The sequence below is a fragment of the Pezoporus flaviventris genome, unplaced genomic scaffold, assembly GCF_033815535.1.
Source record: "Pezoporus flaviventris isolate CSIRO_AGI_PZ_B2104156 unplaced genomic scaffold, CSIRO_AGI_Pfla_v1 ptg000036l, whole genome shotgun sequence".
NCBI classification, from domain to species: Eukaryota; Metazoa; Chordata; class Aves; order Psittaciformes; family Psittacidae; genus Pezoporus; species Pezoporus flaviventris.
Window position 1 is genome coordinate 10,762,070 of NW_026892584.1, and position 15,666 is coordinate 10,777,735.

Consider the following 15,666-nt stretch of genomic DNA (forward strand, 5'->3'; position numbering starts at 1 on the left):
AGCGTTATTTCTGAATTACAGAGGGTGGGGAAGAGGGAGGAAAGACTCATCTCCTGCTACAGCTGCTTTCCCCATCACACAAAACTGATGTGTAACTAATTCAGCCACAAGGATATGGGAGAGTTTCATTTATTAAAAAAAAAGTACTTCAAAATAAAAATGGTGAGTACTGTACGGTAATATTGAAGTATTTATATACATAGTTGTCTTTTGTTGAAATGTCTCATGGTCACTTGGTGGCACTTGGGGTCCCCTCTAGCGCCATCTGCTCTGCTCCCCCCTTCCCCTCCCCATCTCACGGCTCAGTAGACGGAGCTGTTCCTTATGCCGCAGCACAGCACCATGCTCAGGATCATTTCAAAGATCTGTTGGGAGACATAGGAGCACCAGTGAGGCACCAATAAGAACAATGCAGGAGCTCCCCCGTGCCATATGAACACTCTCATGCCGAAGACAAGGGCGGAGGTCCTGTGTCTTCAATTCAGTTTTCATTAGCAGTTGGTCATTCGAGATAAGATGATGTTCTCCCCTCTAGCTGGCAGCAGTGGTGGTTACTTTGCAAGCATGGCAGCTATGCAGCAAATGCTTCAAGATCCCCCCAGGTATTACAGCCCAGCCTCTGCGCACAAACTGGGTTACCAGCCCATGCCACCCACCACTCACTGGGGAGCAATCCCACCATGTCAAAGAACGCAAATCCCCTCCCACTGCAGGCTGCAGCGACAAAGCATGGCAGCCTGAGAAACAAAGGGGTTTGGAGGCAGAGAAGAGGCTCACTGGTGCTCTGCCCTTCTGGATGGGGTTGCAGGTGCTCACCAGAAGCCTGCTCTAACATCCCAACCCCGCAGAGGGGTGACAAAGCCCTCTGTCTTGCCACATCCCAGAGCAGCTGGTGTGCAAAGGGCTGCCACTGCCGTTGAGCCTCAGGGGCATGTGGAGGAGAGGGATGGATCCAGCCTAGCTGGAACAGGATGAGGGCATCCTGAGGTGGCTTTTTCCCATCTCACAACAGCAGGGCACTACACAGTCACACTTACCATGATCACAGCGACCACGATGGCAACAATACCGATCACATACAGCTTCCCGGAGAACAGCTCATCAATTTTTTTGTGGCAGTTGACGGTCTGAAGCAGAAAAGCATGCTGGTCAGAGAGCCTGCTCTCCCCTTGCCTGCCCCTGGTACCCAGAGAGGCAAGTCTGCTTTCTCCAGTCCCACTTATGTTCCTGGGTCATGACTCTAGGACTTCCCACCAGACTTCACCCCTCTGTGCCTGTCAGCCCCTCAAGCAGGAACAGCAAAGAAAGAACTGACAGGAACCTCCAACATCCCTCTACACCATCACCAAACAAATTAAATCTCTACCCTTTAACCTAATTCCCAGTAAATCCCCAAATTTCCCTGGCAGCCAGGTTTCCTCACATGGGCTGCACTGAGCAAAAAGCAACCATGCCTACCTCAAAGGTTTTCAGGATGGAGTCCTTTCTTGAGCAGAGGTCTTCTCTCCACAGGGGAGCGGTAGCTCCTATTACATTATCAGGACCACAGCAGTCCAGCTGTATGTAGAGAGGGGAAAAAAACCCCAAACAACCCAACAAAAAAACATCATTAGGAGAAGCAAACACTCATGCAGTGCTCTCCCCACCATTAAACATCCTTGAAGCTACCCACAACTGAGGAAGCATCTTGGAGGGGAAAACAAGGGAGGGGGAATAACTCTCCAAATTAATTTTTTCTTTCCATGAAATGCAGCTGCTTCCTGCAATAGTGGCAGACAGAGCTGATGTTGGTATCCTGGAGAGTGAACCCAACTCTCTCCAGAGATTTTGCTTCCTGCTGAGCAGAGGAAGTATTGGGAATAGTTCCTTAGAGCAATATTTTTCTTCCATTTTATTTTACTTAAATCAGGGGTGCTGAGGTAAATGAAAAGCAACTTAATTAGAGCTTGAGGCAGACTTCCCAGCACAGTGTGAAGGGCAGAATACTGAAGAGGGCACAACTCTCCTTCTTGACATGTGAGAACAGCAAACTTGACAGGCATGTAGGACCATCTGCTTTAGACCCTGCTTTTCCTATTCATTCCTGATCCCTGTTTTTAATCCTCCTTCCTCCCACATTCTCATTTCCTCTGGCTGCAAGAAACTGCTATGGAGGGGAGATTTCTACTTGGTAAGCAGGCAGCAAAATCCCAGTGCTGAGAACACAAACACATTTGATCCACTTCCTAAGCATCGAAAAATCCAGTGTTGCCTTCACTCCCCGCCCGAGGACTCGTAGCTCAACTTACTGCTTCTGCCTCAGTGCGGACGATCAGTCTGTGCGCAGAGACAGCCATTGCTCACCACTGACAAACCACATGCAGAAGTTAACTGTGTGTCATTCACAGCATGCAAGATCCTATCTATCAGCAGGTGCTTTGGCCAACTGCATGTGGCCTGAGCAGAGTATGCAGCAAGACTGCTGACATCCTACCGTTTCATGAAAGGTCTTCACCACAGCTTTGCCGTTGTTTGCGTCTGACTCTGCCATGAGCGCCTGTTGAAATGCTTGATCGTAGAACTGCTTCACATCTTTGGCTATCTAGGAAAGACAGGAGGAAAAACTCCCTTTCAGGCAGAAGAGAAGGAAACCCATCCAGTGGATGGGTTCGGTGTCTGAAAGGGAAAGGTTCCTTCCAATGGCACACACAGGTAGAAGAGCAGTTTTTAAATAGATTTGCACCCCATTTATTTGCACAGGTGTGTGATGAAAATAGCCCTGTCTTTCACAGGGCCTAAGTCCCTCCAGCCTCAGGGTGTTAAGAGCAGCAGATATTAAGAACCTCATCCACCACTCAGCAGGTTCCAGAAAATGCTATCCAAGTGCTCCACGAGCATTCTCTATCAGGCAAAGACAGACAAGGCCCAGAGGGTGAACCACAAGATCCGAGATAGCCTTCAGCCCATGTGGATTTGCTGTTTGGCTCAGAAACAGCTTGTTCTGAAACACCCGACACATGGAGACAAAGGAAGCAGGTAACACATGTCCCACTGAGGCTTCAGAAGCAGGCAGGACATGCTGATGAAGTTAGGAGGAGGTGGGGTGTGCAAGCAAAGCTGCAGTAGATATGGGCACCTAGGCTTACTGTCTGGCAGGAATCTGGGGGGTATTGGACACTAAAGCCTCATTTGGGTGGTTCATTTTCAGGGAAACTGGCCTTGTGGCTTCTCTTCTAACACCCTCCAATAATTTGGGAGAGAAAGATGAAAAGAGGACATGGCAAGAGAAGCAAAACAAAAAAAAAAAAGAGTAAGTACGGAAGGGAAAATGCTTTCTCTTGGCAGTGCAGGCTGGATTAGCAAAAAAAGAAACAGCAGCAAGAAGGAGCACAATTTCAATCAATTATCCCAGCATTTCTTTGTCACTGCTCAAGAAAGTTTGCTTTGGAGGGCAATGTTCTCCAATCAAAGCATTTGATTCTGGTACATGAAAAATATAAACTAATAATCCTATTTCTTGCCTCCCCATCCTGTACGTAAAGCGTCTGTGGAAGAGCAACCCTGTGCCTGTGTGAGAGGAGATGACTGTCCCCCCAGGGGCTGCAAACCCAGGTGGAATGAAGCCCCTGCTGGGAGCAGCTCTTGGTGGCCAGATCACAGCACTTCCCTCCAGCAGGTGTTGCTCCCCAGACGACTCTGGCCAAAGTCAGGTGAAGCAAGCCGCCTGCCTTGTGAGAAGGGACTTCTAACCAGCCCCATTCATCACACAGGCTGTGAAAGCAGCTGACGCCAACAGACTGCCACTGTTCATTTTAAACTGCAAAATTAATTTTAGGGACTGAAGTCATTGCTCTTGTATTGGCAAATCCTAAATTTCTCAGCTTTATGCTCTGATGGCCAAGCACCTCCTCCCCAGGATGGAAAGCAACATACATGGGGGGGGTGTTGCCTCCTTACTCAGGCTCTGCTTTTTTTGCTGTTGCACATCTTGGACTCTTCAGGATTCACAAACTAACATCTCCATGAAACACAGAGCCTCTGCAAAGGTTAATTAGTTCACCAATTAGTTTCTGCTAGGAAACATACCCTGCCTGCATAATATGTTTAGCCATGGAAGAGTTTATTCCAGTGAAGTCATGCAGTCTCTGGTGAATGACTACAAGGGTGTTCCCACTCATGGCTGAGCTGGTCATCTGCAGCCTACATGCACGTGAAAGCTGAGCAGGCCACCACCTACTTACATGTCTAGTTTACATCTCCTAGTAAATGCATTTCCTGCTGTGCCAGAGAGTCTATCCTGTGTTCTGTGCAAAGCCTTAATGGCTGAGGGATCAACACCCAGCCCACAACATGGCCACAGCTCTCATACACTGATTGTTTTGCTCTTCAAGACCAAACTCAGTATGTGTGAGCACATGAGACTGTAGTGAAGAGAAGGTGTAAAGCTGCAATTTAAGTCCTACCCTTTAGCTACCCCCCTTCTGGCCAGAGGACCTCATCCTGGCCAGAGGTCCCTTGGAGGGTGCCTGGGACAGAAACTTCTGCCCCTCATGCATGCAGTGATCAGCATTACTAACCAGAAGCAATCTCAGTCCCGGCTGACCAACAGCCAGACGTGGGTTATGTGATACTGGCAAAGAGCAGGAAGCACCAAGCAACCCTGTTAACACAGATGCAGGCTCCCTCCATATGGCATTCCCTCCCTTCGGGGACAGGTGGCTGGGTTTGCTCTTTGCTCTCTGGCATTTAGTATGTGCAGATGGCTTTCCTTCATGACTTCATACGTGAATCAACTCACTCTGTGACTGACAGTGTGGCAGCAAGGAGGAGATCCAAGTGAGAAAGGGCTATTTTTACTCCAGACATTGCACTACATGCTGTAAGGGGCAGCTGCTACCATCAAGCGCTCACATTTAAAGTTCATCAGCCTGGCCATGAGGAGTTAGGTGACCTGCCCAGGTCTTGCAGCTAATCTAAGTCCCTGTGACTCAGTCTGAGAGCAGCTCGTGAGCAAAACAGCTTGTGCTGGGATCTGCTATGGTTCTGCTCCAGCCTCCCAGTCCCACAAATGCAGGCTCTGAAGGTGTCTTACTTGGTCTTTGTTGACAAATCCCCAAATTCCAGCTGCAACTTCGCAGGCAAACAGGATCACCAGGCAAGTGAAGAACTGCAAAGACAAATCAAGAGAGGAACATTTAACATAACTGGCTACAGGCAAAAACAACCATTAGGTGGGTAGAGGTGTGGAGTGGCGCTTCTACTGACAGAGACAGGAACAAGGTGTCGCCTGACTTCAAACCTTTTTATCACTCATAAACATGCTTAGCCCAAACACATTTTCCTATAACAAACCAGATGCTACCCCATGCCCAGACTTCCCACTGGGATGCCTGAGCAGTGATTACCAGAGCCCTTCCCACACAGGGACTGGCATGGATGAGGATGCTCTGTGCACCGCAAGACACATCTCTCCTCTTCGTGAACCTGCAGGACCATCCAGAGAAGCTTCTTGCTCTGCTACAGATGCCCCAAGGATGGGAATTGCTAGTGCAGGGTTAAAAGCAACATTTCAGCTGCTGAGGAGCTGCGTGGTGTCAGGGTGTGATTTATGGCCAGCTTCTCTTGGCATCCACTACCCTGCAAGGCTACTGTAGTTTTTAGCATAAATACTAACACTGATGTTTTCCCACAGTCCCACCCCGTTTGTGCAATTCCAACACTCCTCCCTGCCATTCTCCCAAAGCCTCCCGCCATCATTTTGTTCAGATTTCAGGAACACCTTGTGACAGTCAGTCTGTTAGACTGGGAATGGGAAGACATAAAGCTTATACATCAGAGTCAAGTGAGAAGGCACTGAGAGGCACGCTCCACACGCAGCAACATTACCTCCATGATAACATGACCCTCGGTGACTTTTCCTGGGAAAAGCCCCAAACTGGGAGAACTGCCATGGAAGTAAAAAGGCAAAAGAGATGAATGCAGTTAGGGGAAGACAAAAGCACATTATGGGGTGGGACAACAGCCCTTGACTCCTGGGAAGTCTCTGTTTCACACACATTTTCTTCACAGAGTAAATGGGAGTTTCCAGAATGATGCTGTGACCTGGCTCTCACATGCAAGAGCAAAGGGTTAGCAGCAAAATGGAAACAGGACTATTGACCTGACAGTAGGAAAAAACTTCCAACATCCATATCCAGTCCCCAAATAAACAACTCCTATTTAAATACCTATATATCCCTGAATCTTCTGGACCATCTTTGAGGGACTGGATCCCACATTCCCCCAAGAAGCCGTATCACCCTAAATTGTGGGCACAATGCCCCTGTAATTCTCTGGTTAAGCACTAGGGCTCACTCTTGTGAAGGATGTCTCCTTTACCCCAGATCTGGAGGTACAACTTCCTGCAGAAGTTCTGGAAGGTGGCTGCAAAGCACCAGAGGTGCAGCTTGCCACCATGTGAATACAGCTGTGTTCCTGGCCAAGCGGTCATATACGCCCTCCATATCGAGTGGCTCCCTTCTGCCTTCCCTGGGTCTTGCTGCTCAGCTTTCATGCTGCCTTTGGCACAGGATTTTAATGGCATGGAACCTCCTGGTACTTTTCCCTTTTGCAGCAAGGCTACAGTCACTTCATTGGCTGGCTGCAGGAGAGGGGAAGTGGCTGTTTCCCTGCAACACCCTGAGGACACTGCCTGGAAATGTTCTTGGAGCGTGGTGGGACCCTTGGCCAGTGGAAAGCGTCACCATGAGGTATCTCCAGCCTTCTCTTGTCAGGCCAAGGTGTGATCAAACACAGGCAAGCACACAGGGGCCAGAGCTGCTAATTTCAGCCAAAGCAGCCGGTTTCCCTGTTAGACCTCGGCTATGTTGTACCATCTGCCCTTCTAATCCTCTTTCCAACTTCAGGAGGGAGTGAGGGGTAATTCAGGTTCTGTAATCACTTGTGCTAACAAAAATGATAATCCAAAGCTGCCAGACCTTACTACAACCACCCCTGTCGGATTTGTGCACTTGCTCCTCCTCTTCTCAGCTCAGTGATAATGCCTGCAAACTCCTAACGCAGCTCTCATCCACCAGTGTTCAGAAGTGCTTTATAAAAGCTGGGGAGAAGCACCCCCTTCTTACTGGGAAACAAGCAACCAGAGGTGAAGTCAGCTGCGAAAGCGAGGCAAAGGAGCTCCATTTCCCTTTGTCCCAGCTGTGTCCACACCCATGGGTCACTACACCACCACCAAGAATCTTCCAGCCCAACAAAGCCAAGCGCTGGAAAATCCCTCCCATTTGTTGTTGTTGTTTGTGGGCTTTTTTTTGTTTGTTTTACCCCTTTTTCTTTTTCTTTTTTAAATTGAGTTTAAAGCTGAACTACATGTCAGAACTTGCTTTAAATAAATAGGTCTCCCTTACCTACCCCCAAGGCAAAGGCTTTTGGTGTGGCTACAGTTTACACAATTAACCTCATCCCATGCCAGGAATCCTGAGCTGCTGCCTCACACCAAGGACGCCTGCAGCACTTCAGTAATGGATCTTCCAGGACATCCTCACTAAGATATTGTGGGAAATCTTTGCTGTGTTCTCATCCAAACAGATAAAAATAGTGGATAACTCCTTAAAAGAACTGGAATTGTCACAGGCAGCCTTAAAACAGAGCGAAAGGAGAAGCTGTAGGTAGGGGACAGCAGGTAAGAAAAAAGGGTTGGTAGGTGCTTGGTTGGACAGCCAGACTGTGCGGGGGGAATAAATGCGGGGGGGGGGGGGTGGGGTGGGGTGGGGGGTGTCACACATAACAGAGAAAATTAATCTTGGCTCTTGCTGTTTGCACCTCTTCTGCTATGCTGCTGGCTTCAGCCTCCTTACTGCAGCCAGGCACAAGCAGGAACTTGCAGCATGCCCGCCAGCTGAGGCAGAGCTCAGCGGGCTGGGCAGAGATGCCCTCAGCCAAGCAGCACTGCCATGCCCCTTGCAGAGATCAGCTATTTCTGTCTCTGTCCTCATGCATCTTCCCAGCCCTGTGTGTTGGAAGATTCTCCAGCAAGGGATGCATGGCCACGTACTGCTTGCCAGGACACCAAGCTGCCAAGCAGCATCCAAAGCTTTGCACTCTTACCGTTCCCAGAAGGCACTGAGACTCCTGAATAGCACCATAGCATCCCAGGAACCCCACAAACATCATCACAGCTCCAACTGCAATCAGGATGTAGATTCCTGCAAGTGAGAGTGAGAAGCAGAAGCGTTACTGTAAAGCTTTGTACAGCAGTATCCCAGCTCCTGGATGGCTATTCTGGCCCCTGGGCAGCCTAATTACATGTGTGCAGAATTAAAGCCTGGGAGATAGGAGCAGAGGTGGCAGCAGACATAGAAGAACAACACAACATAACACAACACAGATCAGGTCTGAAACTGTGTGAGGCTGCTAGCAACAAAACTTTAAAAAGCCCACATCCCATCAGGAAACAGAAGACTCAAGTAGTAATAGGCAGAGGATGCAGCAGGCAAGACAAGGCTTTCCTCAAACCTGTAGTATGCGAGTTCTCATAGCATACTGTTTTAAATATTTAAGCAGAGGAGATGAAAATGATTAGTTAGCATATCTTTAAAATAAACAATAAGGCATATGGTTTATTTCTATTAAACATCATACAAATTTATCCAACTAGCATTTTAAAGACAGACGAGCCACAAAACTAAGAGAAAAGCACTGCTTAAGCATCTCTGCTTAATTTAATATTATCTGGATTTTGTTTGTTGTAAATTCTTCTACAGAGAAGATGATGTATTTCACTTCAACTTATTAAATCTGCACAGCCATCTTACTCCACAACTACTTCAAAGCTTGGAAACAAGGCACTGGGTGTGGGAGCTCAAAAAACATAGGAATAAAAGTTTATTGATTCAGGAAACAAGAGCTCAGCTCAAGGCTCAGCTCTGCTACTGCAAGTAATCACCACGGTCTCACCAACCATGAGATTGGTGAGGCCGTGGTGATTACTCAGCCAAGTGCTCCCAGTTCAGTTAGATTTGTTTGCTTTCCCAAAAACACAGCTTTCTCCTGGTGTATCCCATATATTTAGTGCATTTTTGGGTTAATTAATACTCTCGAGTATTGTGGTTCCACTACTCTGTAAGTGAATCCTACTTTCCATCCAAAAGCAATTTGACACATACAAAAAAATAAAGAAATAATTACAAATGAGGCAAGACTGCAGTCACCATTTTTAACTGACAGTGAGGGGAAAAAAGAGAACTCATAATAAGAATAAACATATATGGGGCATCCAGAGGTAACAGCAACAACACTGAATCTTGCTGGTGCTTGGGAGACATGTCCCTCCAATGAAATGTTTTCTTCTGCTATGAGTCAAAATGCTTTCATAATTATTAATCAGTCTGTCAACTCCCCCTTAGGAACAGCACTGAAGTATAAACAGAGGTCAGGATTAAAACTGCCTGTACATGCCCTTCATGTTTAAGGTTTTTCTTATCTTTCTACCTTTTAAACAATCTCTGATAATTGAAGTGCAAAGTCTAAAGGGCACGTGCTGAGAGCAGAGTTAAGCCAAGTTAAATCCTTCTCTAAAAAAAAAACCAGATATGTAACAACAGCCTTGACTTGTTTAAAATCCCCTCATGGATATGTCAAACTTGGCAAAGGGTGAATTTTGACTCCCGTTTCTTCCCTCTTTAAAAAAAAAAAGTCTCCAGCACCGAAAAAATCCAATTGCCAACGCAAGGAGCAATGTGGTGAGAGGTGGTGATGGAACCACCACCCCAGCAGCTCTGGCTGGGACCCTCCTGATGGCCTTTCTCACCAGCACCATGCTTGCACAATGCCTCGCGCTATATTTAGGTGCCACAGGAGGGAGGAAGCCATCTGCAGGGGAAGCGCCAGCACAATGGAATGTGCTGACCCTGCAGGAAGCCCCTCTTCACAAAACGTGACAGCATCTGTGGCCGCCGACACCAACATCCTCACAGCAACACTGCTAGCAGAAGGGCAGGGATGTCTACTCAACAGGCTTCAGCAGCACCCAGTAGCCCCAAAAACCCAACAGGCAATTGGGTTTTTGAAGAACCTCAAGTGGGGATGAGACACCTCCTTACCTGAAGGTGTGAAGAGAAGGAAAACACAAGCAGAAGACACCTCCCAGGAGAGTTTCTTGGAAAGGACAGGCCAGCAGTTGAAGTTTTATGGGCCTGCCTGAAGGAGAACTGGGTGATTTTATCCCAGTGGCTGGACATGATGTGAGGTGGAGCGGTGGTGGCACCCAGGCAGAGAGCCAGAGTGGTGAGCAGTGCGGCAGAGGGCCCCAAAGGGGCTGGGGGTGATGGGAAGACATGAACACATCCTGTGAAATGAAGGCTGTGTGCTGGATGCCTGCCAAGCCCCAGAGAGACCAATGGAGATTTTTGGATGCTATGTAACTGCTATTTCAAAAACAACCTATTGGTAGTGGTCTCTAAAAAAGAGAGGTCTGCTTATTGTCACCAGAACCCGATAATGCCCAAGAACCAGCCTTCACCACTCCAGCTTGTACCAGGGATGCTGCTGGTCTGGGTTTTCAACCCAAACTGCATCAGGTTTCTCCATCTTACAGCACTGGGTGGCTCCACAGGAGAGTCTTCATACCAAGTTGCTCTGGGAAAACCAACTTTTCTCATCCCTGAGTGCAGCAGCTTCTGACTTCTCCCCTTGTTAGGCCAACAGAGAGGAGACAAAGCTGAGCTGGGGGCAAATAATTTCAACATCTGAGAAGCCAGTATTTATGCTAACCACCCTTGTAGGTGGACAACAAGCAGATGCAGCACATCTGGAGACCAAGCAGCATGATACTGCAGGGACACCAACAACCAGGTCACTCCCACAGAGAAGATTTTATTCTCAGATTCAGCACAATAAACAACAAAAGCAACTTCCAGGCTGAACAAATATAGCCAGGAGATCACAAGAGTCATAGAGCTACCCTGGTTGGAAGGCACCTTGAAAGACCACCTGGTCAAACCTTTTGTGAGAAAAGGAGCTTAAATGAGACTATCCAGCCCCCTGACCAATTATATCCCCAAAGCCTCCAGTGATGGACTCTACCATGGCCCTGCAGAGGTTGTTCCATTGAATGTCTGTCTTATATAGAGATCATCAGGAAAATGCAGGAGCCAGTGGTGGCTGGGAAAGTTTTGCTCTGAAAAGTAGGAGGTAAAAGCCCAGCGAGAACCTCAACTGATGGAAGAGACCAAGAAGGAACAGAGACATTTGCCATTCTATAGTAGTCTTCCAGAGGCCTCTGTACTTGCTTCTTGCTGGTTTTTGTGCAGCTTCAATAACACAAAACGAAACCCGACCTGCTGAACTCCCACCCCAGACAGTCTATGCAGACCTCAGACAGACAAGTGACATCCTGGCTTCCCACTCCCCTCCCAGCTCATGTTTTGTTAACTCCTCACCAGAGCCAGCACTGCTGTCTAGCAAGCAAACAACAAGAAGTAAAGGAGGGAAGGGAAGAAGACGTGCACCATGTGCAGCTTCCTGAGCAGAGGCCAGCGGATACTACTGGAGGGGTGGGAGCAGCAGGAACGTGCAGCCAGGCAGGGGAGCACGCAGCAATGACTGGCCTGCACTCAGAAAACCACAAAAAAAAACTGGAAGACTTTTGGGATAAGGGTCAGCTTCATTCCTAGGCACAAACAAGTGGCTGTTATGGAGTTGCCTTTTGTTCATGAGTACCACCAGAGCACGACAGCCTTCTGGGAGGCAATGGAGCAGGACTCTGCTCCGGAGTTTATTTAAAAACAAGCACAAAATATGTAATGCACCAATAGCATCTTGTACAATGAAAGCTAGCAGTGTTTCTCCACAGAAATGCCACGCTGAAGACTGCAAAAGCAAACAAAAGCAACCAAAGCACCCAACCACACACTTTGGGTGGTGTTTGTTTTCCCACAACCCTCTTTCTCCTCAAGGGATGGGACTGAGGGGGGTGTCTCTGCTCCAGACTGGGTGCCAGGCAGCTGAGGGCTATTTCACAGCAATCACAGTCCAGATGGGAACGACCAAGCCCTCTTCCCAGAAATAAGCCTGACACATCTTAGCTTTCATTTCTGGCAGACAGCAAGCATGACGGAGAGTGTGGTTTTGGGCTCCACATCTGTGAGCAAAGCACCTGTCATCCCCACCCTGAATGGCACATTATCCTCCTTAAAGTCAGAGCAGCCTCCCTCCAGCACAAGCCTGCCCACTACTTAAGATTAACTGCTGCTAGCCTGTCCTGGGTGAGAAACTCTTCACCAAAGCGGTATTCATCCCTTCAGGGCTCCACCCACACCGGCACAACTTTGCATGAGCAAGGCGTCATCTGCCTTTTACACGCCACTTCTCAGCTCATTTGTATTGCAGCTTTCTCAGGGGTTTTCAAATAAGAAATGCTGCTGGCCATAAACAAACAGAATTAGAGAGGTATAAGATGCAAACTGCAGTGCCTGCAGTCATGCAGTTCCCTCCAAAGCAGCAATAGGTAATCCTGGGAATAGCCGGAGCTGCAGCAACAGGCACAGTAAGCAAATGATTTCTAGGTTCACAGTACCAACGTGCCTCCAAATTCTTGAGCAACACTACAGTGTGATTTCTGCCCTGTGACACATTTCTCCAATAAGGCAGCAGTAAGCAAGACTACTAAAGCTGCCATGCACAACCAGCCACCCACCAAAGCACACCATGAGGCACAGAACCTGTACCTTGGGGCTGGGAAGTCAGAAGGATTTGCACAGACAAGCAGTGCCTGGAGTCCCCTTACCTCCTTTTGAGATGGAGCCTTAAAACAGAAAGCTTTAGGAAAAAGGGCCAACCAGTCTTTGCTTCACCTCCTCTATTACAGAGAGACTCGGGATCCTGTCTGAATTCAAAGCGATAGCACAGCAACTGTCTCTTCGCTCAAGAGCATCAGGACATGATGCATCAGAATAAGCAAAAGCAATGGACCAAACATCATCATCATCATCCCCCCCCCCACCTTGATACAACCAGGGCATGTGGTGCTTTGGGCTGCAGGGACCTCCTGAAGTTTTAGCCATGCAGAAAGCCCCCAAAGATGAGACCCAGGGACTGACAGTAACTGAGCACTTCTCTCTGGATGGGGCTAGGGTGAAAAGAAAAACAAAACAGCCAAGAGGCCAGCTTAGTTCCCAGCCAACACAGATGGTATTTCCCTGGAAGGCCCTTTGCCTCTAGACCAGGTAGGAAGTGGGATGCTCAGTTCTGGGACAATGGAAGGGACAGTACGGCAGTACTTGCTCTGGCATTAAAGCAACATAGCTGGTGCCTGGAGGGTTGTAAAAACTATGTCCTGTCCCTGCTGAGAAGTAAAAAGAAAAAAAACAAGCAGAAAAATAACAGACTTTAAAAAAGAACATGATAAGAAAACAAATAAAAGGGAGAACAAGCACAGCAGAGTCCCTCTAAAATAAGCAGGGAGCAGGCCACCCCCAACCAGCCCTCCTTCTGTGCCCTATCATCCCCATCAGAGATGCTGTGCAGCTCCAGGCATGGACTTTCCAAGGCAGCAACCTACCTCTCCCTCCATTTTGATCCTCTCCCAGCAGCTTTAAGTCATTAAGCTAATGGAAGCCAGTCTCTTCCCCAGGTCACCATGACAATGTTTCCAAAAGACAAAAAACAAAACAAAACAAAGACGATCCCCCCAGCATCACACCAAGCCTGGGCAGCTCTCCAAGCCATGCCTGCCCTCCCCACAGGATGTGCTTTAAAAAGGGGCTGAGAGCAAAGGAAAGAAAGATTTTCATGTTTATTTCCCCAATAGTTAGGCTCCCAGGGAGGAGACTGCACATCCCAGAGTTTTGCAAGCCTCAGAGGGACGGAGGGAGGGCAGGCTGCAATGCCTACCGTGCCACGGCTCCTGGCCTGGAGATGCAGAACAGCACAGGGCTCGCATCACCCCTGCTGCAGTGAAGGGTGGGACCATCAGATGGTGGTGGAAAGGAGACTCCATACTACCCCACACCACCAATCCTGGAAGAACACACTCTCCATAGCTTAAGAAAACCACCATGACATGCTTCCTTGCAACCTGGGGGCAAGACAGAGGCAGGGAGCAGAAAGTGCCTCCAAGATGGGGTAAGGGTGATTGCACCAGCAGCTAGTGAAGGAGGGTCTCCCAGCCATTTTGTCCAGATGCCCAGTGAAATTTGCCCAGCAGAGCCAACAGTGCTGTCTTAGAAGTGGGGCAAGAGAGAGGGGGTGGAAAAAGAAAAGGTTTTCTGGACGATGACAACAGGGAAGCCCCTCCGTTCCCATCCACCCTCTTTCCCAAGAAAAACATTGCTGCTCTGTGGCTGCTAATGACTTCCAGATGGAGCAATGGGGTCACAAAGTATGGAGAGCTCTTCTGGGGCGGCGTGGCTCACACAGAGAGATGAAAGACTTCACATGCTGCCGTTGTCTGCAAGAAGAAGGCAAGAAGGAAGCAAAGGACACACCACTACCACAAAAGCAAGGGGGACGTGGGGAAAGACTCAGACAATGTCCTCTTGTACCCAAAGCGACAGTCAGATTTCTTCTGCCTACCCAGGAAACACTGGAAGGAGACTTGAGTTTTGAAACAACAGCATGCTTGTGAGAGCTAGGAGATCTACTGTGCATCTCCAGGACTTGGATGGATGATGGTGATGCAGCACAGAAGATCCAGACTGGAACAAACTGGCCCATCCTCTGCTGCCCCAGCCTATAACACACTTCTGGACACCTCTAACTGTCCTGAGGTCTCAGCCGCTGACAGAGCCCAAATCCTGCTGGAGGATTTCTTGTGGGCTTTGCATGCCTAAACATATGGCAGGTTTTCAAAGGGAAACTGTCAGAGATACAGGTTTAAGCAGCTCTGAAGAGCAAGAAGCCACCTTTGGCACAATGGGCCAATGAGAGGGGACAAAGAAGGAGGACAGCTACATTATTTGTAGTTGGATGGATCCAAACCCAAAATAACCCAGTGGTATCAATTTATGACCTTAAATCTTAACCAATTTTAGTCTGCAGAGTAAATAAATCACAGGAATTAGTCACAACAAAAGTAGACCAACATGCAATTAAATACAAGTTGTTTTCTTTAATAGAAATTGAATTCTGCCATAAGAATACACACAAAAAAAAGGATAGTTTGTATTATCACATATAAGGGGTAAGCCAGATACTTAAGAAGGAAGGCCTGACAAAGTGCTCTGCCTCAAAACTATCTTAAAAAGAATTCCAGTACTATTGAAGCAGGTCAGAAAACATCCAGTTGATCTGACAGTGATTAGAGAAAAAATCCAGAACCACTAAATCTCATTTGTTTTTTATTCTTTATGCGACTAAATAATTAAATTGCCCTTAATGGTAAAAAAGTTTATTTCCAACTAGAAAAAAGGCAAGTATTCCCATTTAAAAAAAAATTCATATATGTATTATTTTTTAAATAATACATTTTGCTCACTGTGGTTCAAGGCTGGTTTCCATTGCCAAGCACATAAGCTGCAGTTCATGTCTCTACTGGCAAGCCAGTTACATGCCAAGTCTTGGAAAAGTTGAGCACAAAAGGGTGATAGAAGAACCAGTGCTGATCCAGCTGCGTGCATCCAGAGGGATTACTGCAGCACCTCAAAACTGAAGGTGTTATTTTGCTAGCAATTATTATGGGACCTAGAGACCAAG

At 47.8% G+C, this 15,666-nt stretch overlaps 1 protein-coding gene across 1 annotated transcript in view; it reads right to left on the bottom strand.

Annotated features, from left to right (window-relative positions):
• The window catches only part of CD81 (CD81 molecule), a 33,819-nt gene that overhangs the window by 3,065 nt on the left and 15,088 nt on the right, over window positions 1–15,666 (bottom strand). The window contains exons 3-8 of the mRNA XM_061463075.1: window positions 8,083–8,180; window positions 5,072–5,146; window positions 2,474–2,581; window positions 1,459–1,557; window positions 1,038–1,127; window positions 300–365 (exon numbers count right to left, since the gene is read on the bottom strand). Coding sequence (XP_061319059.1) covers window positions 303–365; window positions 1,038–1,127; window positions 1,459–1,557; window positions 2,474–2,581; window positions 5,072–5,146; window positions 8,083–8,180 — 533 coding nt within the window. The 3' untranslated portion in view covers window positions 300–302. The remainder of the gene's footprint in view (window positions 1–299; window positions 366–1,037; window positions 1,128–1,458; window positions 1,558–2,473; window positions 2,582–5,071; window positions 5,147–8,082; window positions 8,181–15,666) is intronic.